Source organism: Oncorhynchus nerka, linkage group LG10 (genome assembly GCF_034236695.1).
Source record: "Oncorhynchus nerka isolate Pitt River linkage group LG10, Oner_Uvic_2.0, whole genome shotgun sequence".
NCBI classification, from domain to species: domain Eukaryota; kingdom Metazoa; phylum Chordata; class Actinopteri; order Salmoniformes; family Salmonidae; genus Oncorhynchus; species Oncorhynchus nerka.
In genome coordinates, this window is record NC_088405.1 from 91,985,896 (window position 1) to 92,012,161 (window position 26,266).

The following is a 26,266-nucleotide window of genomic DNA, read 5'->3' on the forward strand; positions in this document are numbered from 1 at the left end:
ATTACATTAGTCACAGGTACCTGTGGAGAGACAGGAAAGACATTACATTAGTCACAGGTACCTGTGGAGAGACAGGAAGGACATTACATTAGTCACATGTACCTGTGGAGAGACAGGAAGGACATTACATTAGTCACAGATACCTGTGGAAAGAGAGGAAGGACATTACATTAGTCACAGGTACCTGTGGAGAGAGAGGACATTACATTAGTCACAGGTACCTGTGGACATTACATTAGAGAGAGGAAGGTACATTACATTATTCACAGGTACCTGTGGAGAGAGAGGAAGGATATTACATTAGTCACAGGTACCTGTGGAGAGAGAGGAAGGATATTAGTCACAGGTACCTGTGGAGAGACAGGAAGGACATTACATTAGTCACATGTACCTGTGGAGAGACAGGAAGGACATTACATTAGTCACAGATACCTGTGGAGAGAGAGGAAGGTACATTACATTAGGCACAGGTACCTGTGGAGAGACAGGAAGGACATTACATTAGTCACAGGTACCCGTGGAGAGAGAGGAAGGACATTACATTAGTCACAGGTACCTGTGGAGAGACAGGAAGGACATTAGTCACAGATACCTGTGGAGAGAGAGGACATTACATTAGTCACAGATACCTGTGGAGAGAGAGGACATTACATTAGTCACAGTTACCTGTGGAGAGAGAGGAAGGACATTACATTAGTCACAGGTACCTGTGGAGAGAGGAAGGACATTACATTAGTCACAGGTACCTGTGGAGAGACAGGAAGGACATTACATTAGTCAAGGTACCTGTGGAGAGAGAGGAAGGACATTACATTAGTCAAGGTACCCGTGGAGAGAGAGGAAGGACATTACATTAGTCACAGGTACCTGTGGAGAGACAGGAAAGACATTACATTAGTCACAGGTACCTGTGGAGAGACAGGAAGGACATTACATTAGTCACATGTACCTGTGGAGAGACAGGAAGGACATTACATTAGTCACAGATACCTGTGGAAAGAGAGGAAGGACATTACATTAGTCACAGGTACCTGTGGAGAGAGAGGACATTACATTAGTCACAGGTACCTGTGGAGAGAGAGGAAGGTACATTACATTATTCACAGGTACCTGTGGAGAGAGAGGAAGGATATTACATTAGTCACAGGTACCTGTGGAGAGAGAGGAAGGACATTAGTCACAGGTACCTGTGGAGAGACAGGAAGGACATTACATTAGTCACATGTACCTGTGGAGAGACAGGAAGGACATTACATTAGTCACAGATACCTGTGGAGAGAGAGGAAGGTACATTACATTAGGCACAGGTACCTGTGGAGAGACAGGAAGGACATTACATTAGTCACAGGTACCCGTGGAGAGAGAGGAAGGACATTACATTAGTCACAGGTACCTGTGGAGAGACAGGAAGGACATTACATTAGTCAGATGCCTGTGGAGAGAGAGGACATTACATTAGTCACAGGTACCTGTGGAGAGAGAGGAAGGACATTACATTAGTCACAGGTACCTGTGGAGAGAGAGAGGACATTACATTAGTCAGAGGTACCTGTGGAGAGAGAGGAAGGACATTAGTCACAGGTACCTGTGGGGAGAAAGGAAGGACATTACATTAGTCACAGGTACCTGTGGAGAGAGAGGAAGGACATTAGTCAGATACCTGTGGAGAGAGAGGACATTACATTAGTCACAGGTACCTGTGGAGAGAGAGAGGACATTACATTAGTCACAGGTACCTGTGGAGAGAGAGGAAGGACATTAGTCACAGGTACCTGTGGAGAGAGAGGAAGGACATTACATTAGTCACAGGTACCTGTGGAGAGAGAGGATATTACATTAGTCACAGGTACCTGTGGAGAGACAGGAAGGACATTACATTAGTCACAGGTACCTGTGGAGAGACAGGAAGGACAATACATTAGTCACAGGTACCTGTGGAGAGAGAGGAATGACATTACATTAGTCACAGGTACCTGTGGAGAGACAGGAAGGACATTACATTAGTCACAGATACCTGTGGAGAGAGAGGAAGAACATTAGTCAGATACCTGTGGAGAGAGAGGACATTACATTAGTCACAGGTACCTGTGGAGAGAGAGGAAGGACATTAGTCACAGGTACCTGTGGGGAGAAAGGAAGGACATTACATTAGTCACAGGTACCTGTGGAGAGAGAGGAAGGGCATTACATTAGTCACAGATACCTGTGGAGAGAGAGGACATTACATTAGTCACAGGTACCTGTGGAGAGAGAGGAAGGACATTACATTAGTCACAGGTAGGAAGGACATTACATTAGTCACAGGTACCTGTGGAGAGAGAGGACATTACATTAGTCACAGGTACCTGTGGAGAGACAGGAAGGACATTACATTAGTCACAGGTACCTGTGGAGAGACAGGAAGGACATTACATTAGTCACAGGTACCTCATCCATTTTAGAATAAGGCTGTAAAGTATATATATTTTTTAAGTCAAGGGGTCTGAATACACTGTATATATATTTAAATACAACAACATTACTCTCTAAATTGTATATTGTAGCTCTATTTTTCTTCTTCAGTGACACATGCGATCATACAGAGACGGCCTTTAGTCTGACAGACAACAAGCTGCATTAAGAAAACCTCCAGAAATGGATTGACATCACAGCACTCCAGCTTACCCGCAACTTCCTGCCATATATGGTCACTTTACTTTTGATCACTTCCTTCCTCATCCTCCACTCGATGGAATTCAGCCCGCTGTCGGTGGGCAGAGTGATGTTACGTCGACCAATCGTAGGGCTGACTGCGCCGGCTAGGATGTGGGGCTCTGTGTGGAAACTGAGGCCCATGCCGTCGGCATACGACACCCGCAGAGTGCCATTGTAACAGAACTGGTAGTTGTTCCGTACTTGGTCTGCAGGGGGAGCAGCAGACACACATATACACACACAGGCAGACACACACACACACACACACACACACACACACACACACACACACGCGTGTTATATGAGAAGTGAGACACTAAAAGGTATGTTTTATTACAGAGATTCCATTTGATGTGATTGAATGCTCTGCATTAGAGGAAATGTGGTCTCTGGATGTGTGTACTTTACTCCCAGACAATAACAAGTATCCTCTCTCAGAACGACATGACCAAAGATAAGAGTTTTTTTTTTAGTCTCTCAGCCAAATGCAGAACATGAGCCTTTTATTCCATTTCCATGCAGTAACGAGATCATGGACTACAATTGACGAAAAAAAGGTTTCTGGAAACAAAATAATCCGTGGAGTTTAACGCGAGGAAAACCTTTTGAAACACGTCTAACAAAAACAAGAGTAACTCAAAACCAGCTCTTAACATCTTTCAAAACTCAAATTTATCTCCTTGAAACAGGAGAAGTAAACTTTGCGATCCTTTTAAAGACAGATTTACTTTGGAGACGCCATTTCAGTCAGAACTCCCACATCAGATTGAAATAAAGTGTGCAGTTAGAGGTAGACAAGTCAGTTTGCCCTCTTTTACGAGCCCCCCCCCCCGCCACCCGCCCTCCCCAGGGTAGACTTTCATATCAATCTCTTCAATTCTTATTCTCACGACCCCAGTCGTTTCCAGACGTACAGATGAAATAGCATTTATTTTCTGTCACACCCCCGTGGGTCAGTGGGGAAATCCTCTCTCTATTGCTCTCTCTCCCTCCGCGCTAAACGGCTGTAATAACCTCTGGGATCAGGGGCCGTCTTGTCGGGCAGCAACATGACCAAAATTCCAATTCGTAGAATATATATTTTTTATGAGAATTATATATTTTTTGTTGGAGGGGGGGTGACATTGTTAGTTACCTTGCACCACGGTGTAGGACGCCTCCGCAGAGGACAAGTTGGTGATGACGGTGACGTCATCGTCTCTGTTGGAGCGCTCCACGTCGACCTTGACGGATTGCTCCATCTCCCGGCGCAGGCTGGTCACCACTCCCGTTGGGTAGGTGACGTTAGTCAGACGTCCCTCACTGTCATACCTGCACGAGGGGGAAAGGAAGAGCACAGAGCTGAGTCAAGTAGACATGGAGGGGGGAAAAATCCTTGTGTGCTGGGAAACAAAGGTTGGTTGTTTAAATCAAACGTGAGACCAACAGATGTCCTCTAGTATTCAGTGTAGTACCAGTGTCAGATACCAGATGGTGACAGTGACATAACCATACTGTTGATCTGACAGAATCCAGACCCCTCTCTCTCTCTCTCTCTCTCTGTCTCTCTCTCTCTCTCTCTCTCAGCTCTCTCTCAGCTCTCTCTCTCTCTCTCTCTCTCTCTCCCCCTTCTCTCGCTCTCTCTCTCTCTCTGTCTCTCTCTCTCTCTCTCTCCCCCTTCTCTCTCTCTCTCTCTCTCTCTCTCTCTCTCTCTCTCCCCTCTCTCTCTCTCTCTCTCTCATGCATTATTTCCATGGTGATTACTCATTTACTTCAGCCCACATGAACATGTGAGTTATATCACTGAATTGTTCATTTACCCAGTCACATTACACATATATACACAAGTATATTCACACAGAGCGTTGGGCCAGTAAATGGAAGGTTGCTGGATTGAATCCCAGAGCTGACAAGGTAAAAATCTGTCATTCTGCCCCTGAGCAAGGCAATTAACCCACTGTTCCCTGGGTGCTGAAGACGTGGATATTGATTGTTCCCATCCCCCCTTCATTCAGTTGGACAACTGACCAGGTATCCCCCCTTCATTCAGTTGGACAACTGACCAGGTATTCCCCCTTTCATTCAGTTGGACAACTGACCAGGTATCCCCCCTTTCATTCAGTTGGACAACTGACCAGGTATCCCCCCCTTTCATTCAGTTGGACAACTGACTAGGTATCCCCCCCTTTCATTCAGTTGGACAACTGACCAGGTATCCCCCTTTCATTCAGTTGGACAACTGACCAGGTATCCCCCCTTTCATTCAGTTGGACAACTGACCAGGTATCCCTCTTTTCATTCAGTTGGACAACTGACCAGGTACCCCCCTTTCATTCAGTTGGACAACTGACCAGGTATCCCCCTTTTCCCTTTCCCTTACTCATAGAAGTTGGTCCATCCAGTCTCATCAGCCTTGGAGGCCAGCAGACCTGTGTTCGCAGCATAGCTCATCAGCGCCACTTCCTGGTTCAGGGCAGATACGGAGCGCAGGCCGCCGGCAGGGTCCAGCCCCAGGCTGACCACCTGGTTCTCAGGCAGCAGCACCAGCCTCAGCAGGCCAGAGCCGTCCCTCCTCACCTTCAGGGTGTTGTTACAGTTATCAGCCACAGCAGCCAGCTCCCCGTCCGGCCCGTAGGTGAAGTTATACAGGAGTTCTCCGGTGATCAGACTGACTGTGTGTCTGTGGAGCCCATCTCTACTGAACACATAGTGCTCCTGTTCCCGCGGTGACCCCACCTCATACAGCCCTATGGGCGTGGCCACGGGCCTGTTGCGCCTCACCGCCCGCACGCGGATGTTGTTGAGGTCAGCGATGAACAGCGTGCCGTCGGGAGACACGGCGAGCGAGGAGGGGGCGTTGAGCCCGGCGTCTGTGGCGTAGCCCTCGTCGCCAGAGAAGCACTGGCAGTTGACGTCGTTCTTGCAGTCGCACTCGGAGGTGGCGCCGGCCAGCGGAGAGATCTCTCCGGAGGCGCTGACATGCCGCACGCGGTTGATCTTCTTCTCGTCCGTCTCGGCGATGTAGAGCACGCCGGTGTGGGAGATGGCGATGGCCGTGGCGCTCTCCAGAGCTGAGTGGATGGCCAGCTTGCTCAGGGAGTAGTCGATGCCCGGGACCTGGCAGTGCATGGGCCTCCCAGCGATGATGCTGACCTGGTGGTTCTCAGTGATGCGCATGATCACATTGTTCTCCAGAACATACAGGGAGTTGTCTGTAGGGTTCACCGCCAGGTCAGTGGGCCACTCCAGACGCACCTGGATCAACAGACACAGAACACACGAGTCGAGTCATCAGTCATCACAAACACACTGGAACTCTCCCCCAGCGCTCTGTAGATCTCTCCCTCTAGTCTCCCCCAGCCCTCTGTAGATCTCTCCCTCTAGTCTCCCCCAGCGCTCTGTAGATCTCTCCCTCTAGTCTCCCCCAGCCCTCTGTAGATCTCTCCCTCTAGTCTCCCACAGCCCTCTGTAGATCTCTCCCTCTAGTCTCCCCCAGCCCTCTGTAGATCTCTCCCTCTAGTCTCCCCCCAGCCCTCTGTAGATCTCTCCTCTAGTCTCCCCAGTGCTCTGTAGATCTCTCCCCCAGCCCTCTGTAGATCTCTCCCTCTAGTCTCCCCCAGCCCTCTGTAGATCTCTCCCTCTAGTCTCCCCCAGTGCTCTGTAGATCTCTCCCCCAGCCCTCTGTAGATCTCTCCTCTAGTCTCCCCAGTGCTCTGTAGATCTCTCCCCCAGCCCTCTGTAGATCTCTCCCTCTAGTCTCCCCCAGTGCTCTGTAGATCTCTCCTCTAGTCTCCCCCAGCCCTCTGTAGATCTCTCCTCTAGTCTCCCCCAGCCCTCTGTAGATCTCTCCCCCAGCCCTCTGTAGATCTCTCCTCTAGTCTCCCCAGCGCTCTGTAGATCTCTCCCTCTAGTCTCCCCCAGCGCTCTGTAGATCTCTCCCTCTAGTCTCCCCCAGCCCTCTGTAGATCTCTCCCTCTAGTCTCCCCAGCCCTCTGTAGATCTCTCCCCCAGCCCTCTGTAGATCTCTCCCTCTAGTCTCCCCAGCGCTCTGTAGATCTCTCCTCTAGTCTCCCCCAGCGCTCTGTAGATCTCTCCCTCTAGTCTCCCCCAGCCCTCTGTAGATCTCTCCCTCTAGTCTCCCCAGCCCTCTGTAGATCTCTCCCACTAGTCTCCCCCAGCCCTCTGTAGATCTCTCCTCTAGTCTCCCCCAGCCCTCTGTAGATCTCTCCCTCTAGTCTCCCCCAGCCCTCTGTAGATCTCTCCCTCTAGTCTCCCCAGCCCTCTGTAGATCTCTCCCTCTAGTCTCCCCCCAGCCCTCTGTAGATCTCTCCCTCTAGTCTCCCTCAGCCCTCTGTAGATCTCTCCCCCCAGCCCTCTGTAGATCTCTCCCTCTAGTCTCCCCTAGCCCTCTGTAGATCTCTCCCTCTAGTCTCCCTCCAGCCCTCTGTAGATCTCTCCCTCTAGTCTCCCCCAGCCCTCTGTAGATCTCTCCCTCTAGTCTCCTCCAGCCCTCTGTAGATCTCTCCCTCTAGTCTCCCCCAGCCCTCTGTAGATCTCTCCCTCTAGTCTCCCCCAGCCCTCTGTAGATCTCTCCCTCTAGTCTCCCCCAGCCCTCTGTAGATCTCTCCCTCTAGTCTCCCTCCAGCGCTCTGTAGATCTCTCCCTTTAGTCTTTCAAGTCTATCCAACTTTCTCTCTCTCACACACTATTCAGAAGTAGGGTTGCACAATTCTGGTAACTTCCCCAAAATTCCCAGGTTATTCCCTCCTGAGTCCAGAAATTTTCCAACAGGGAGAATCTGGAAAACCTGGGAATTTAGGGAAAGATATCGGAATTGTGCAACCCTACTCAGAAGACAGTAGAGATTGGATTACTGTATAGGTGGGTATTGATACGGTCAATGTATGACTACAAACAGGCAGCACTATGTAGGACCAGTTGTAGATACCCTATATAAACAAAGTATGTCAACACCCCTTCAAATGAGTGGATTCGGCTATTTCATCCAAACCCGTTTCTAACAGGTGTATGAAATCAAGCACACAGCCATGCAATCTCCATAGACAAACATTTCCAGTAGAATGGCCTTACTGAAGAGCTCGGTGACTTTCAATGTGGCACTGTCATAGGATACCACCTTTCCAACAATTGTGAAGTGGAAATGTCCAGGAGCAACAACGGCTCAGCCGCGAAGTGGTAGGCCACACAAGCTCACAGTACTGAAGCACGTCTGTCCTCTGATGCAACACTCACTACCGACTTCCAAACTGCCTCTGGAAGCAACGTCAGCACCATAACTGTTTCGTCGGGAGCTTCACATGAAATGGGTTTGTATGGCCGAGCAACCGGCTGGAGTGGTGTAAAGCTCGCCGTCATTGGACTATGGGGTTTGGTGGTTGCCATGAGAACGCTACATACCCCAATGCATAGTGTCAACTGTACAGTGGTAGAGGAGGAATAATGGTCTGGGGCTGTTTCTCATGGTTTGGGTCCTTTAATACGAACGCCGACCGAGAGCCAGGCCTAATCGCCCAACATCAGTGTCCGACCTCACTAATGCTTTTGTGGCTGAATGGAAGCAAGTCCCTGCAGCAACGTTCCAACACCTGATGGAAAGCCTTCCCAGAAGAGTGGAGGCTGTTATAGCACCAAAGGGGGGGACCAACTCCATATTAATGTCCATAATTTTGGAATGAGATGTTCGATGAGCAGGTGTCCACATACTTTTAGTCATGTAGTGTATATCCCTCTAAAATACAGTCTCTGTAGTTGTCCAGCTTAGTGTATTTGGCCATAAGGCAGAGCGATGGAGATGTCCTTTAGACTGCAAAGTCTAGCCTCAGCAGCACTACACAGGTGTTCTGCCCACACAAAAGGACCTATAAGTCCAAAATATAAAAATATATAAAACATAGCTTTGTTTTGCTCCATGTGGTTCCCTCCTGACCTGACTGACGTCCATGCTGGAGTCACAGCTGAGTGGGCGGACCGCCGTGAGGTCGTTGGTCTTGATCAGGGTGGAGATGATGCCGTTCTGGTCCACCTTACGGATCATGGTGGCGTCAACAAAGTACATGAGACCGTTCTTATCCACAGCGATCCCTGACAGACAGAAAGACATAAGAGAGAGAGGGGGGTTAGACATCACAACATTCTGACATGGGGGCAGGGTTAGACATCACAACATACTGACATAGGGGGTTAGACATCACAACATACTGACATGAGGGGGGTTTGACATCACAACATACTGACATGGGGGGGTTAGACATCACAACATACTGACATGGGGGCAGGGTTAGACATCACAACATACTGACATGGGGGGTTAGACATCACAACATACTGGGGGGTTAGACATCACAACATACTGACATGGGGGGGGGCAGGGTTAGACATCACAACATACTGACATGGGGGTTAGACATCACAACATACTGACATGGGGGGGCAGGGTTAGACATCACAACATACTGACATGGGGGTTAGACATCACAACATACTGACATGGGGGCAGGGTTAGACATCACAACATACTGACATGGGGGGGGTTAGACATCACAACATACTGACATGGGGGGGCAGGGTTAGACATCACAACATACTGACATGGGGGGTTAGACATCACAACATACTGACATGGGGGGTTAGACATCACAACATACTGACATGGGGGGGTGCAGGGTTAGACATCACAACATACTGACATGGGGGTTAGACATCACAACATACTGACATGGGGGTTAGACATCACAACATACTGACATGGGGGGTTAGACATCACAACATACTGACATGGGGGCGGGGTTACACATCACAACATTCTGACATGGGGGGGCAGGGTTAGACATCACAACATTCTGAAATGGGGGCAGGGTTAGACATCACAACATACTGACATGGGGGTGGGGGGTTAGACATCACAACATTCTGACATGGGGGGAGGCAGGGTTAGACATCACAACATACTGACATGGGGGGCAGGGTTAGACATCACAACATACTGACATGGGGGGCAGGGTTAGACATCACAACATACTGACATGGGGGGTGGCAGGGTTAGACATCACAACATACTGACATGGGGGGGGGGGTTAGACATCACAACATACTGACATGGGGGGGCAGGGTTAGACATCACAACATACTGACATGGGGGCAGGGTTAGACATCACAACATACTGACATGGGGGGCAGGGTTAGACATCACAACATACTGACATGGGGGTTACACATCACAACATTCTGACATGGGGGCAGGGTTAGACATCACAACATACTGACATGGGGGGTTAGACATCACAACATTCTGACATGGGGGGGCAGGGTTAGACATCACAACATACTGACATGGGGGGTTACACATCACAACATTCTGACGTGGGGGGGGCAGGGTTAGACATCACAACATACTGCCATGGGGGGGGGGTTAGACATCACAACATACTGACATGGGGGGGCAGGGTTAGACATCACAACATACTGACATGGGGGGCAGGGTTAGACATCACAACATACTGACATGGGGGGTTAGGCATCACAACATACTGACATGGGGGGGCAGGGTTAGACATCACAACATACTGACATGGGGGCAGGGTTAGACATCACAACATACTGACATGGGGGGCAGGGTTAGACATCACAACATACTGACATGGGGGGTTACACATCACAACATTCTGACATGGGGGGCAGGGTTAGACATCACAACATACTGACATGGGGGGCAGGGTTAGACATCACAACATACTGACATGGGGGGGGGTACACATCACAACATTCTGACGTGGGGGGCGGGGGGTTAGAAATCACAACATTCTGACATGGGGGGGCAGGGTTAGACATCACAACATACTGACATGGGGGGTTAGACATCACAACATTCTGACATGGGGGAGGCAGGGTTAGACATCACAACATACTGACATGGGGGGGGGGTTAGACATCACAACACACTGACATGGGGGGGTTAGACATCACAACATACTGACATGGGGGGGGCAGGGTTAGACATCACAACATACTGACATGGGGGGGCAGGGTTAGACATCACAACATACTGACATGGGGGGCAGGGTTAGACATCACAACATACTGGGGGGTTAGACATCACAACATACTGACATGGGGGGGGCAGGGTTAGACATCACAACATACTGACATGGGGGGGCAGGGTTAGACATCACAACATACTGACATGGGGGGCAGGGTTAGACATCACAACATACTGACATGGGGGTTACACATCACAACATTCTGACATGGGGGGGGCAGGGTTAGACATCACAACATACTGACATTAGACATCACAACATTCTGACAGGGGGTTACACATCACAACATTCTGACAGGGTTAGACATCACAACATACTGACATGGGGGCAGGGTTAGACATCACAACATACTGACATGGGGGGGGTTAGACATCACAACATACTGACATGGGGGCAGGGTTAGACATCACAACATACTGACATGGGGGGTTACACATCACAACATTCTGACATGGGGGGGGGTTAGACATCACAACATACTGACATGGGGGGGGGGCAGGGTTAGACATCACAACATACTGACATGGGGGTTACACATCACAACATTCTGACGTGGGGGGCGGGGGGTTAGAAATCACAACATTCTGACATGGGGGGCAGGGTTAGACATCACAACATACTGACATGGGGGTTAGACATCACAACATTCTGACATGGGGGGAGGCAGGGTTAGACATCACAACATACTGACATGGGGGTTAGACATCACAACATACTGACATGGGGGTGGCAGGGTTAGACATCACAACACACTGACATGGGGGGCAGGGTTAGACATCACAACATACTGACATGGGGGGGTAGACATCACAACATTCTGACATGGGGGGGGGCAGGGTTAGACATCACAACATACTGACATGGGGGGCAGGGTTAGACATTACAACATACTGACATGGGGGAGGGTTAGACATCACAACATTCTGACATGGGGGAGGCAGGGTTAGACATCACAACATACTGACATGGGGGCAGGGCAGGGTTAGACATCACAACACACTGACATGGGGGGGGTTAGACATCACAACATACTGACATGGGGGGGGCAGGGTTAGACATCACAACATACTGACATGGGGGGCAGGGTTAGACATCACAACATACTGACATGGGGGGGGCAGGGTTAGACATCACAACATACTGACATGGGGGTTAGACATCACAACATACTGACATGGGGGGCAGGGTTAGACATCACAACATACTGACATGGGGGGCAGGGTTAGACATCACAACATACTGACATGGGGGGCAGGGTTAGACATCACAACATACTGACATCATCACAACATTCTGACATGGGGGCAGGGTTAGACATCACAACATACTGACATGGGGGGGGGTTAGACATCACAACATTCTGACATGGGGGGGGGCAGGGTTAGACATCACAACATACTGACATGGGGGGGTTACACATCACAACATTCTGACGGGGGGGCAGGGTTAGACATCACAACATACTGACATGGGGGGGCAGGGTTAGACATCACAACATACTGACATGGGGGGCAGGGTTAGACATCACAACATACTGACATGGGGGGGCAGGGTTAGACATCACAACATACTGACATGGGGGTTACACATCACAACATTCTGGGGGGGCAGGGTTAGACATCACAACATACTGACATGGGGGGCAGGGTTAGACATCACAACATACTGACATGGGGGGTTACACATCACAACATTCTGACATGGGGGGGGGGTTAGAAATCACAACATACTGACATGGGGGGGGCAGGGTTAGACATCACAACATACTGACATGGGGGGGGTTAGACATCACAACATTCTGACATGGGGGGGAGGCAGGGTTAGACATCACAACATACTGACATGGGGGTTAGACATCACAACATACTGACATGGGGGTGGCAGGGTTAGACATCACAACACACTGACATGGGGGGGCAGGGTTAGACATCACAACATACTGACATGGGGGGGGGTTAGACATCACAACATTCTGACATGGGGGGCAGGGTTAGACATCACAACATACTGACATGGGGGCAGGGTTAGACATCACAACATACTGACATGGGGGAGGGTTAGACATCACAACATACTGACATGGGGGGGCAGGGTTAGACATCACAACATACTGACATGGGGGGGGGTTAGACATCACAACATACTGACATGGGGGAGGGGGGGGGGGACATCACAACATACTGACATGGGGGGGTTAGACATCACAACATACTGACATGGGGGGCAGGGTTAGACATCACAACATACTGACATGGGGGGGGGCAGGGTTAGACATCACAACATACTGACATGGGGGGGGGTTACACATCACAACATTCTGACATGGGGGGCAGGGTTAGACATCACAACATTCTGGGGGCAGGGTTAGACATCACAACATACTGACATGGGGGTGGGGGTTAGACATCACAACATACTGACATGGGGGGCAGGGTTAGACATCACAACATACTGACATGGGGGTTAGACATCACAACATTCTGACATGGGGGCAGGGTTAGACATCACAACATACTGACATGGGGGGGGGCAGGGTTAGACATCACAACATACTGACATGGGGGGGGGGGGCAGGGTTAGACATCACAACATACTGACATGGGGGGGGTTAGACATCACAACATACTGACATGGGGGGGGCAGGGTTAGACATCACAACATACTGACATGGGGGGGGCAGGGTTAGACATCACAACATACTGACATGGGGGTTAGACATCACAACATACTGACATGGGGGGGGGTTAGACATCACAACATACTGACATGGGGGGGCAGGGTTAGACATCACAACATACTGACATGGGGGGGGGGGTTAGACATTACAACATACTGACATGGGGGGTTAGACATCACAACATACTGACATGGGGGGGGCAGGGTTAGACATCACAACATACTGACATGGGGGGCAGGGTTAGACATCACAACATACTGACATGGGGGGGGGTTAGACATCACAACATACTGACATGGGGGGCAGGGTTAGACATCACAACATACTGACATGGGGGGGGTTAGACATCACAACATACTGACATGGGGGGGGGGTTAGACATCACAACATACTGACATGGGGGGGGTTAGACATCACAACATACTGACATGGGGGGGGTTAGACATCACAACATACTGACATGGGGGGGCAGGGTTAGACATCACAACATACTGACATGGGGGGTTAGACATCACAACATACTGACATGGGGGGGGGGGCAGGGTTAGACATCACAACATACTGACATGGGGGGGTTAGACATCACAACATACTGACATGGGGGGGGGGGTTAGACATCACAACATACTGACATGGGGGGGGCAGGGTTAGACATCACAACATTCTGACATGGGGGTTACACATCACAACATTCTGACGTGAGGGGGGGGCGGGGGGGGGTTAGAAATCATAACATTCTGACATGTGAAAACTAGTTCTGGTGCTGCTGACACAAACAGTCAAAACAAAGTTGTGCTCATCAGGTATTCTGTTGGAACATGGAACTGGCATCCGGATGTCGGTGTGCTAGCTCCTCACCCTGCTTGTGACACCAAGTGACAGAGCAACACCACGCCCGGCAGTTTGGTGTCAGGAAGTGCCAGCGTCTCTTTTCCAGGTCACTGCTCTGAACAAATCCCTGTCGTTTCCATACACCCACCCCCTGAAGATAGCCTACACTAGATAGATATTGATCAGTGGGGGCTGCTTAATAAGGGAGGACGGCTCATAATAATGGTTGGAACAGAGAAAATGGAATTTGATACTATTTCACCTAGTTCACTCCAGCCATTACCTGCACATCCATCTTCTGCACATCTACCATTCCAGTGTTTAATTGCCATATTGTAATTACTTCGCCACCATGGCCTATTTATTGCCTTAACTCCATTATCTTACCTCATTTGCACCCACTGTACATAGACTTTGTTTTCTTTTTTCCTACTGTATTATTGACTGTATGTTTGTTTTACTCCATGTGTAACTCTGTGTTGTCTGTGTCACACTGCTTTGCTTTATCTTGGCCAGGTCGCAGTTACAAATGAGAACTTGTTCTTAACTAGCCTACCTGGTTAAATAAAGGTGAAATTAAATAAATAAAATTACCACGAGGCCCGTCCTCCCCAATTAAGCTGTCACCAACCTCCTGTGATATTGAGTGACAGCTAAACACCCCAAATGAACAGCAGGTGAACCTGTGTAAAATCCCACAATAAATGTGTAAATGACAGTTTGTAAGGGACAGTTTGTAAGGGACAGTTTGTAAGGGACAGTTTGCAAGTGACAGTTTGTAAGGGACAGTTTGCAAGTGACAGTTTGTAAGGGACAGTCAGCTATAGCAAAATAATTCTTCAGGAAATTAGAGGAGTGGAACTGATTTTATAGTGAACGTGTGGAGCACAGCAGCCCTGCAACAGTACTCAGTAACAAGGCACTGTCACCTCCCCTGCTCCTGGTACTCACCCCTGGGGTTCATGAGTGCGGCCTCCATGGCCTTGCCCCCGTCCCCACAGCGAGCCTCGTCGAAGGGGACACACTGCTCGCCAGTCCCAGCCACCACCTGGGCATTGTCCAACAACTGCCGCCCGCTGGTCAGTGAGCGCACGCGGTATATCTGCCGAGAGTTGGTGTCTGAGAGGAAGACCGCCCCAGACATTGGGTCCACCGCTAGGTAGTACTTGTGTGTTGGGTTGTTCCTACGGAGAAATTATATGAGAGAATATTTCTGCCCCTGAACAGGCAGTTAACCCACTGTTCCTTGGCCGTCATTGAAAATAAGAATTTGTTCTTAACTGACTTGGTTAAATAAAGGTAAAATAACATTTAAAAAAATATATATATTTTAGATGGTAATAATAATAACCTCCAGCAACTAAAATCAATTTCAAGAGGTGTGACAGATAATCCCTCTAAGGACTAAAACAGAGATTGGGAGAACATTCCAAAGGCGCCCCAACATACAGGAAGACAACTATCGCTTTCTACAGCTGTATGTCAGGCAATGTCACCAAGCTGCTGGACGGCGCATAACTTACCCGTGCCTCAAGTCTTTATTTCTGAAAACAAAACAAAGAAACCAACCTTGTTAGTTTCCACCCATCATCCTACTTAACCCCTCCTCCACTGATACCCTCCTCCACTGACACCCTCCTCTACTGGCACCCTCCTCTACTGGCACCCTCCTCCACTGGCACCCTCCTCCACTGACACCCTCCTCCACTGGCACCCTCCTTCACTGACACCCTCCTACACTGACACCCTCTGTACGTTGATACCCTCCTCCACTGACACCCTCCTCCACTGACACCCTCCTCTACTGGCACCCTCCTCCACTGGCACCCTCCTCCACTGACACCCTCCTCCACTGGCACCCTCCTCCACTGACACCCTCCTTCACTGACACCCTCCTTCACTGACACCCTCCTACACTGACACCCTCTGTACGTTGATACCCTCCTCCACTGGCACCCTCCTCTACTGGCACCCTCCTCCACTGGCACCCTCCTCCACTGACACCCTCCTCCACTGACACCCTCCTCTACTGGCACCCTCCTCCACTGACACCCTCCTTCCACTGACACCCTCCTCCACTGACACCCTCCTCTACTGGCACCCTCCTCCACTGACACCCTCCTCTACTGACACCCTCCTCCACTGACACCCTCCTCCACTGACACCCTCCTCCACTGACACCCTCCTCCACTGACACCCTCCTCTACTGGCACCCTCCTCCACTGACACCCTCCTCCACTGACACCCTCTGTTTGTTGATACCTTACCTGAGCTCCAACACAGCTGTGGTGTTGAGGGTGGGATAGACTCGGCGAATGAAGTTGAGGTCTCCCACGTACAGGCTGCCGTCCCCCCCACAGGCCAGCGCCACGGGGGCCAGCAGCTTGTTGCCCTCGGCCAGACCACTGCAGCTGGGACAGGAGATACTGCGCCTGCGCCCGTTACCCATGATGCTGTTGATGACTGGAGGCTGCTGCTCTGAGACAAACACATTCTCCCCACTGCCTTTGTGTAAGATCCCTGAAACAGTAGAGGCAAACAGTTCCGATTCAAAACGATATCCTTTTAGATCCTAAAAATACAGCAAGGGAACAAAGACCCCCTTTTTTAAAATCAACCTCCATCTTAATATGAACTTACTTATCATTTTAGACTTTCCCAAAAATAAAACAAAGTAATTCAATCTGTAATCCAATACTGTTCAAACGGTTGCTATAGAAACAAGGTGAGTTTCAGGGTGGGGAGGGAGTTGAATAGTTGTATAATGTTTTCTTTTTCATATTTTAAAATAATTAAATAAAATGTTCACATTTCTTTTTCTCCACTTTGACATGACATGGTACCTCGTGTAGATCGTTGACCAGAAATGACAATTACATCCATTTTAATCAGACTTTTTTTTAGCAACAAAATGGGGGAAAAGTCCAGGGGTGTGAATCATTTCTGATGGCACTGCATGTGTATCTAACCTCGTGGGGGGAAACACAATTCAGTCCCAATCCTATTTTCCTAGCCCTAAATGGTACACTAACCCGAAAACCTAACCCTAAAACTAACCCAAATTCTAAACCCAATAGAAATAGCATTTGACCTTGTGGAGACAAACAAAATGATCCTCAGTTGGTCACATTTTTTTTGTTTGTTTACTATTCTTGTGGGGACTTCTGGACACACACACACACACAGACACACACACACAGACACACACAGACACACACACACACACACAGACACAGACACACACAGACAGACAGACAGACAGACACACACACACACACACACACACACACACACACACACACACACAGACAGACACACACACACACACACACACACGCACACGCAGTCACAGACACAGACACAGACACAGAGACACACACACACACACACACACACACACACACACACACACACACACACACTTTTAAACGTATGTAAATTGTGAAGTCTCTTGTCTGTAATGTCATTATGCGTCGATCCCCAGTAAGACCAGCTGTCGTCATTGACTCCCTGCTTGTCATTGCCTACACACAGGAACATTCGATTGGTATTCAGGGCACGCCTAATCCTGTCAAACACGGAGGTGAAACACTGGTGTTGTCGGAGGAGATTAGCAGTGGCACTGCACTGATATAGAGATGAGACGAGACAAGGCTACTTGGATGTTAAACATTCATTCGCTCAAATAAGTGGTCTGGTTTCAGTGACCGCACCTTTTGAACATTTCACAACACTAAACAAAACCCGGAAAGAATTCACACAGTTGTGAATGATCTGACTGTGATAGTAGCCTGTCTGCTCCGGCGTGAGGGAACTCAGTTCTAAAACGGCCCTGTTCTGACTTTTAAAGGATGTAGGTCTTTAAAAAACACATTGCCCTTTTCCGACTCGCAATCTCTCTCTCCTTTCCTGTCTACTCTCCACTGTCTCAATCAAATACATCAAATACATCAAATATGAAAACAAAACGTTGTAGAGTCGTACCACTGGCGATGTTGAGGGTGTGATGTTTGTCCAGGGACCAGCCCCCTAAGTTGGAGGGCAGCAGCTCATATCCCTGCAGCATCGCTGTCCTCTTCTCCCACAGGATCTGACTGGGACACGTCTCGTACTCAAACCCCACGGACACTGTAGAAAAACAGGAGAATAACACTTCATTCTCCATCCCAAACTTTAGCATCGCCTCATAAAGTAACACAGACATTGAACGTACAGTCAGTGAATGATTTAAATGTCTTCATGGTCACACCAACCACACGTGATACACAGGTCTAGTTTACTGCAATAGGAATGTTAATCAGGCGAGTGACATTAAATGAGACGTGTGTGTGTGTGTGTGTGTGTGTGTGTGTGTGTGTGTGTGTGTGTGTGGAGAGAGAAACGTACTCAGCCTGATCACATGCTGTATGTGTGAATGGATAGGCCCCGAGGTAGACAACTGTTCACACCTACACAGTAGCACAGTCTGTTACTGCGCTGGTGTCAACTTAACTAAACGTGTGATAATTTAGAGAAGGATAGAAAACTTATGTCTGATTAGAATGAGTGAGAGATTGTCAGAAAGCTCTGCCAACCTGTTGCAGTAACAGATAACATGGTACTGTGTCTGGGTAGATGGTTACGTCTAATATAACGGACCAAACATCTCACGCTGCTACTCACCAGACGCTTGGGTCAGACCATAGACCCTCTGCCTGTAGACATCTGTCTTGTCCCAGATGTAGGTGTAGGCCAGGTTAGGAGAGGCGTGGAACCACTTCTGGAAGAGATGTCCCTCCACAGCCACCATCAGGTGCACCTTGGTCAGGGAGAGAGGCACCAGGGCCTGGGTCATGGTCACCTTCAGCAGGGCGCGGTACCCGGAGGCACGAGAGCTCAGGTAGCACAGCTTCAGACCTGTGCCCGGGATCTCCAGCTGCTCATGAACCACCTAGGAGGAGCAGGGAGAGAGAAACGTGAGACAGAGAAGACAAGAAAGAGGAAGAGAGCAATGTGAGACAGAGAAGACAAGAAAGTGTGAGAGAAACAGAGCTAGAGAGAGAGAGAGAGAGAGAGATACAGAGCTAGAGAGAGAGAGATACAGAGCTAGAGAGAGAGAGAGAGAAACAGAGCTAGAGTGAGAGAGATACAGAGCTAGAGAGAGAGAGAGAGAGATACAGCGCTAGAGAGAGAGAGAGCGAGAGAGAGAGAAACAGAGCTAGAGAGAGAGAGAGAGAGAGAGAGAGCTGAGAGAGAGAGAGAGAGAGAGACAGAGCTAGAGAGAGAGAGAGATACAGCGCTAGAGAGAGAGAGAGAGAGAGAGAGAGAGAGAGAGAGAGAGAGAGAGAGAGCTGAGAGAGAGAGAGAGAGAGATACAGAGCTAGAGAGAGCGAGAGATACAGCGCTAGAGAGAGAGAGAGAGAGAGAGAGAGAGAGAGAGAGAGAGAGAGAGAGAGAGAGAGAGGAGACACATAGAGAGAGAGAGAAACAGAGCTAGAGAGAGAGAGAAACAGAGCTAGAGAGAGAGAGAGAGAGAGAGAGAGAGAAACAGAGCTAGAGAGAGAGAAAAAGAGAGAAAGAGAAAGAGAGAACCAGAGCTAGAGAGAGAGTGAGAGAAACAGAGCTAGAGAGAGAGAGAGAGCGAGAGAGAGAGAAACAGAGCTAGAGAGAAACAGAGCGAGCGAGAGAGAGAGAGAGCTAGAGAGAGAGAAACAGAGCTAGAGAGAGAGAGAGAGAGAGAGCTAGAGAGAGAGAGAGAGCTAGAGAGAGAGAAACAGAGCTAGAGAGAGAGAGAGATAGAGAGAGAGCTAGAGAGAGAGAAACAGAGCTAGAGAGAGAGAGAGAGAGAGAGGCTAGAGAGAGAAACAGAGCTAGAGAGTTGAGAGAGAGAAACAGAGCTAGAGAGCTAGAGAGAGAGAGCGAGAGAGATAGAGAGCGAGAGAGATAGAGAAGAGAGAGCGCTGTGTATGTATCTGAGTCTCAGGGATGATGTGCCTCTCTGCAGGGTGAGAGCTGAAGAAGGAGGAGCTAGAGAGAGAGAGAGAGAGCGCTGTGTATGCACCTGAGTCTCAGGGATGATGTGCCTCTCTGCAGGGTGAGAGCTGAAGAAGGAGGAGAGGGGCGAGGCCACCACCACAGGGTCGGGTAGGACGTAGCCGCTGAGGTCACAGGCTGGGATGGTGTTCTCCTCCGTCTTCAGCACCAGCGTGTCCATGGCATAGAACCGGTTCCAGGGTAGCCACACCGTGCGCTCCTGGCTCAGGAACGGAGCTCGCTCGAAGAGCAGGGCCAGAGACACGCCCCCATTGGCCACCAGGTCAAATCTAGAGAGGAACAAAGACAGAGGGCAAAGGGGATTTACAAACCCGTTGATCCTCGCCATCCTCAAATCACTCAAAGATATCCAAGTCACCTAAGGGACATAAATCCATTCATACATCTAAAGATCTGTTGTCATATTCAGACAGCCAAAAAAATCACCTACGTGCCGTCCTGACGAGTCAAGGTGAAGCCATAGTGGGGGTACTTGACAAACGTCACGTTGACCCCCACCAGGGGAGTCCCGTCCGTGGTCACGACCTGGCCTCTGATCAACGCTGCCAGGCTGCAAGAGAGGACATAGCTACGAGGTGAAGGTATGAAGATGGTGTAACAACACATGAATCAAATCTCTTAATGTACAGTGCAGTGCATTCAGAAAGTATTCAGACCCCTTAACTTTTTTCCACATTTTGTTACGTTTACAGTCTTATTCTAAAATGGATTAAATCGTTTTTTCCCCTCATCAATCTACACACAGTACTGCATAAAGGCAAAGCAAAAACAGGTTTTTAGAAATGTATAAAATATAAAAAACAGAAATATCACATTACATAAGTATTCAGACCCTTTACTCAGTACTTTGTTGAAACACCTTCGGCAGTGATTACAGCCTGGAGTCTTCTTGGGTTTGATGCTACAAGCTTGGTACATCTGTATTTGGGGAGTTTCTCCCATTCTTCTCTGCAGATCCTCTTGTTCATCTTTCCCTCGATCCTAACTAGTCTCCCAGTCCCTGCCTCTGAAAAACATCTCCACAGCATGATGCCGCCACCACCATGCTTCACCGTAGGGATGGTTACAGGTTTACTCCAGATGTGACGCTTTGCATTCAGGCCAAAGAGTTCAATATTGGTTTCATCAGACCAGAGAATCTTGTCTCTCATGGAATAAGTTTGATGCCTTTTGGCAAACTCCAAGCGGGCTGTCATGTGCCTTTTACTGACCAGTGGCATCCATCTGGCCACTCTACTATAAAGGCCTGATTGGTGGAGTGCTGCAGAGATGGTTGCCCTTCTAGAAGGTTCTCCCATCTCCACAGCGGAACTCTGGAACTCTGTCAGAGTGACCATCGGGTTATTGGTCACCTCCCTGACCAAGGCCCTTCTCCCCGATTGCTCAGTTTAGCCGGGCTGCCAGCTCTTCCATTTAAGAAAGATGGAGGCCACTGTGTTCTTGGGGACCTTTAATGCTGCAGACATTTTTTGGTACCCTTCCCCAGACCTGTGCCTCGACAAAATCCTGACCCGGAGCACTACGGACAATTCCTTCGACCTCATGGCTTTTGCTAGGACGTGCACAGCCAACTGTGGGACCTTATATAGACAGGTGTGTAACTATCCAAATCATGTCCAATCAATTGAATTTACCACACGTGGACTCCAATCAAGTTGTAGAAACATCTCAAGTATGATACATGGAAACAGGATGCACCTGAGCTCAATTTGGATTCTCATAGCAAAGGGTCTGAACACTGATGTAAATGAAGTATTTCTGTTTTTATTTTTAATACATTTGTAAAAACTTCTAAAAACCTGTTTTCACCTTGTCATTAAAAGGTATTGTGTGTAGATTTTGTAATGTATCAAAATATAGAAAAAGTTAAGAGGTCTGAATACTTTCCGAATGCCCTGTGATACTGTGTGACTGTGTGACTGTGATACTGTGATACTGTGTTACTGTGACTGTGTGACTGTGATACTGTGTGACTGTGTGACTGTGATACTGTGTGACTGTGACTGTGTGACTGTGATACTGTGTGACTGTGATACTGTGTGACTGTGTGACTGTGATACTGTGTGACTGTGATACTGTGTGACTGTGTGACTGTGATACTGTGTGACTGTGATACTGTGTGACTGTGATACTGTGTGACTGTGACTGTGTGACTGTGTGACTGTGAGACTGTGTGACTGTGAAAGTCAGTGGTAATTACTATAGAATATTCTGACCTTATGCTGATGTTTACTGTATAAACAGTTGATTATATCCCGAAGTAAGTAGAATTGATAGATGGGTACACTACCTTGAGTTGAAGGGGTTGTTCCCAGGGATGATGTGGGTGCCATCCCTCCCCACCAGTAACTTGACTCTGTCGTAGAATGATCTGACTTTCAGCGAAGGTGATTGGCTCTGCTGGATGATCTGCAGTGGATCCCTTGATCCCAGGCACAGTGGATTTGTCAGACACAGACTCTGAGCGCAGCAGTCGGGATCCATGCAGTCTGTCAGTCCGTCTGTAAGGGGAAGCACATGATAAAATAACCTGGACAGACAGACACCGCTACAAATAAATAATGATCCAATGGCATTTCTTTTGTTTGTTGATTTGTCATTTTTCCTTTTGTTGTTGGGCAGAATAACACAAGATCGTTGTCAAGCAGAAAACAGTGCAACAAAGAACATTTGAAAACATGCAGGTTTACCATCTTGTGTACCCTCTATACTGTGTCAACACAACATATATTCAAATGTTCATTCCCTTTCCATTCTTTTCACAGGTTCATTTATTTCTCTTCAACTAATGTTATATATTCATTAGGATGTGTGTGGTATTTTTCCCTCATTCTCAATTTAAAAAACAAACATTTTTATTTACTTTACCTTTAAGTAACTAGGCAAGTCAGTTAAGAACAAATTCTTATTTACAATGGCGGCCTACCCCCGGCCAAACCCGGACGATGCTGGGCCAATTGTGTGCTGCCCTATGGGACTCCCAATCACGGCCGGTTGTGATACAGCCTGGAATCAAACCAGGGTCTGTAGTGACACCTCTACCTTAGATCGCTGCGACACTCAGGAGCCTACAAAGGAAGTTCTCCTTCAGAAATGGTGATCTGCACCCTTCTCCCCAGCACAGTGCCTGCCTGTCGTACTTTTAATCAAAACCAATGACACTGACATCAAAGTCAAACAGGACATCACTCACAACCCCGAGGGCGAATCCTCTCTCTTTCTCTCTCTCTGCATACTAACACAAGCAAGCGTGTTAATTCAGAACTGTCAAAACAAACACTTTCAACTATGCAAACTACTTTCAGACTTTGTAAACTTTTTCTGTCTGATCTTTCAGCTTTTATTTGGTGAAATAAAACAGACAGAGACAAACAGAGAGGGAGAGACAGAGAGGGAGAGACAGAGAGGGAGAGACAGAGAGGGAGAGACAGAGAGGGAGGGACAGAGAGGGAGAGACAGAGAGGGAGAGACAGAGAGGGAGAGACAGAGAGGGAGAGAGAGAGAGAGAGAGACAGAGAGACAGAGAGGGAGAGACAGAGGGAGACAGAGAGGGAGACAGAGAGGGAGGGACAGAGGGGGACAGGGACAGAGAGGGAGAGACAGAGAGGGAGAGAGAGAGAGGAGAGGGACAGAGACGGGAGGGAGAGACAGAGAGGGAGAGACAGAGAGGGAGGGACAGAGAGGGAGAGACAGAGAGACAACAGAGGGAGAGACAGAGAGGGAGAGACAGAGAGGGAGAGACAGAGACAAACAGAGAGGGAGAGACAGAGAGGGAGAGACAGAGAGGGAGAGACAGAGAGGGAGAGACAGAGACAAACAGAGAGGGAGAGACAGAGAGGGAGAGACAGAGAGGGAGGGACAGAGAGGGAGAGACAGAGAGGGAGAGAGAGAGGGAGAGACAGAGACGGAGAGGGAGAGACAGAGAGGGAGAGACAGAGAGGGAGGGACAGAGAGGGAGGGAGAGACAGAGAGGGAGAGACAGAGAGGGAGAGACAGAGAGGGAGAGACAGAGAGGGAGAGACAGAGACAAACAGAGAGGGAGAGACAGAGAGGGAGAGGACAGAGAGGGAGAGACAGAGAGGGAGAGACAGAGAGGGAGGGACAGAGAGGGAGAGACAGAGAGGGAGAGACAGAGAGGGAGAGACAGAGAGGGAGAGAGAGAGGGAGAGACAGAGACGGAGAGACAGAGACAAAGAGAGGGAGAGACAGAGAGGGAGGACAGAGGAGAGGACAGAGAGGGAGAGACAGAGAGGGAGAGACAGAGAGGGAGAGACAGAGAGGGAGAGACAGAGAGGGAAGACAGAGAGGGAGGACAGAGACAGACAGAGAGGGAGAGACAGAGAGGGAGAGACAGAGAGGGAGAGACAGAGAGGGAGAGACAGAGAGGGAGGGACAGACAGGGAGGGAGAGACAGAGAGGGAGAGACAGAGAGGGAGAGACAGAGAGGGAGAAACAGAAAGGGAGGGAGACTGATAAACACCTGATAGACAGATTAAGGAAGTGAGTAGGAAGTATGACAACATCTCCAATGAAGAAGGAGGATTTTTTTTTTGATGAACCTCAACAGCCAGCCTGCCAGGCATCCAGCCACACATTGAAATGGACTGGCTGTAAAGACTGTTAAAACCCCCTATCGTCCTCGGAGCATATTACCCTATTGCTCAGACCAGAGAGATTAAAGATGAAAGGCCTCCAGGGGCTGCATTGAGATACCTGGAAGCATAGCATCCGGACTCAATTGCCTGACATGCCACAGAGAAAGCCCTCTTTAAGATCGACATAGCTCTGGCCTCGGCACACTACTTAGCCGCTAAGCAAGGAAAAATAGTCACGGGTATCATTTTCATGTTAGATAACACTGCACTGACAGATTGAATGGGGCTGGCTGGCTGCTTGGAGAGGAGCTGGCTGCTTGGAGAGGAGCTGGCTGCTTGGAGAGGAGCTGCTGCTTGGAGAGGAGCTGGCTGCTTGGAGAGGAGCTGGCTGCTTGGAGAGGAGCGGCTGCTTGGAGAGGAGCTGGCTGCTTGGAGAGGAGCTGGCTGCTTGGAGAGGAGCTGGCTGCTTGGGGAGGAGCTGCTGCATGGAGAGGAGCTGGCTGCTTGGAGAGGAGCTGGCTGCTTGGGGAGGAGCTGCTGCATGGAGAGGAGCTGGCTGCTTGGAGAGGAGCTGGCTGTTTGGGGAGGAGCTGCTGCATGGAGAGGAGCTGGCTGCTTGGAGAGGAGCTGGCTGCTTGGGGAGGAGCTGCTGCATGGAGAGGAGCTGGCTGCTTGGGGAGGAGCTGCTGCATGGAGAGGAGCTGGCTGCTTGGAGAGGAGCTGCTGCTTGGAGAGGAGCTGCTGCTTGGAGAGGAGCTGGCTGCTTGGAGAGGAGCTGGCTGCTTGGAGAGGAGCTGGCTGCTTGGAGAGGAGCTGGCTGCTTGGAGAGGAGCTGCTGCTTGGAGAGGAGCTGCTGCTTGGAGAGGAGCTGGCTGCTTGGAGAGGAGCTGGCTGCTTGGAGAGGAGCTGACTGCATCTCCGAGGCGTCTTTGATCCTCTCACAAATGGTCACAGGAGGGGGGGTGGGGGGTCACTTAATCCTCCATCAGGGAGGGATGAGGGGGTAATATGGACATCCATCTCCGCAAACTCCAAGTCACTGATCCCCAATGCACTCTGGGGAGGAGGAGGTGAAGACGGCATCGATTCAACCAGCTTCTCCTCTCTCCCCAGCCTGCTCAACGCTAGCTCACACAGACAGAAGGATTCCATAATTGGGCCATTCAGGCCTGATAACACCAGACTCACAATCACACCTCTCTGATCCTGGAGCAACTCACTGGGAGGAAACCTCTAGGAGAAACCCAGGCAGGCGTCTGGCTGACTGCTGCTAGTCCGGGAGAATCAAAGAGCTTGTCAATTGCCATACCTGAGAGATGCTGCTGTGCCTTACAAGTGGATATTTAGAGGAAATAAATATATATTTTTCCCTCGTCAGCAGTATAGTTTCACAAATACTG

At 49.4% G+C, this 26,266-nt stretch overlaps 1 protein-coding gene across 1 annotated transcript in view; it reads right to left on the bottom strand.

The window, feature by feature from the left end:
- Positions 1 to 26,266, bottom strand: part of LOC115125502 (teneurin-2-like) — a 486,685-nt gene that overhangs the window by 13,304 nt on the left and 447,115 nt on the right. The window contains exons 15-26 of the mRNA XM_065023942.1: positions 22,562 to 22,772; positions 20,702 to 20,821; positions 20,279 to 20,540; positions 18,901 to 19,168; positions 18,223 to 18,366; positions 16,506 to 16,758; positions 15,762 to 15,782; positions 15,190 to 15,422; positions 8,621 to 8,775; positions 5,054 to 5,928; positions 3,830 to 4,005; positions 2,665 to 2,900 (exon numbers count right to left, since the gene is read on the bottom strand). Of these exons, the coding sequence (XP_064880014.1) occupies positions 2,665 to 2,900; positions 3,830 to 4,005; positions 5,054 to 5,928; positions 8,621 to 8,775; positions 15,190 to 15,422; positions 15,762 to 15,782; positions 16,506 to 16,758; positions 18,223 to 18,366; positions 18,901 to 19,168; positions 20,279 to 20,540; positions 20,702 to 20,821; positions 22,562 to 22,772 (2,954 nt within the window). The remainder of the gene's footprint in view (positions 1 to 2,664; positions 2,901 to 3,829; positions 4,006 to 5,053; positions 5,929 to 8,620; positions 8,776 to 15,189; positions 15,423 to 15,761; positions 15,783 to 16,505; positions 16,759 to 18,222; positions 18,367 to 18,900; positions 19,169 to 20,278; positions 20,541 to 20,701; positions 20,822 to 22,561; positions 22,773 to 26,266) is intronic.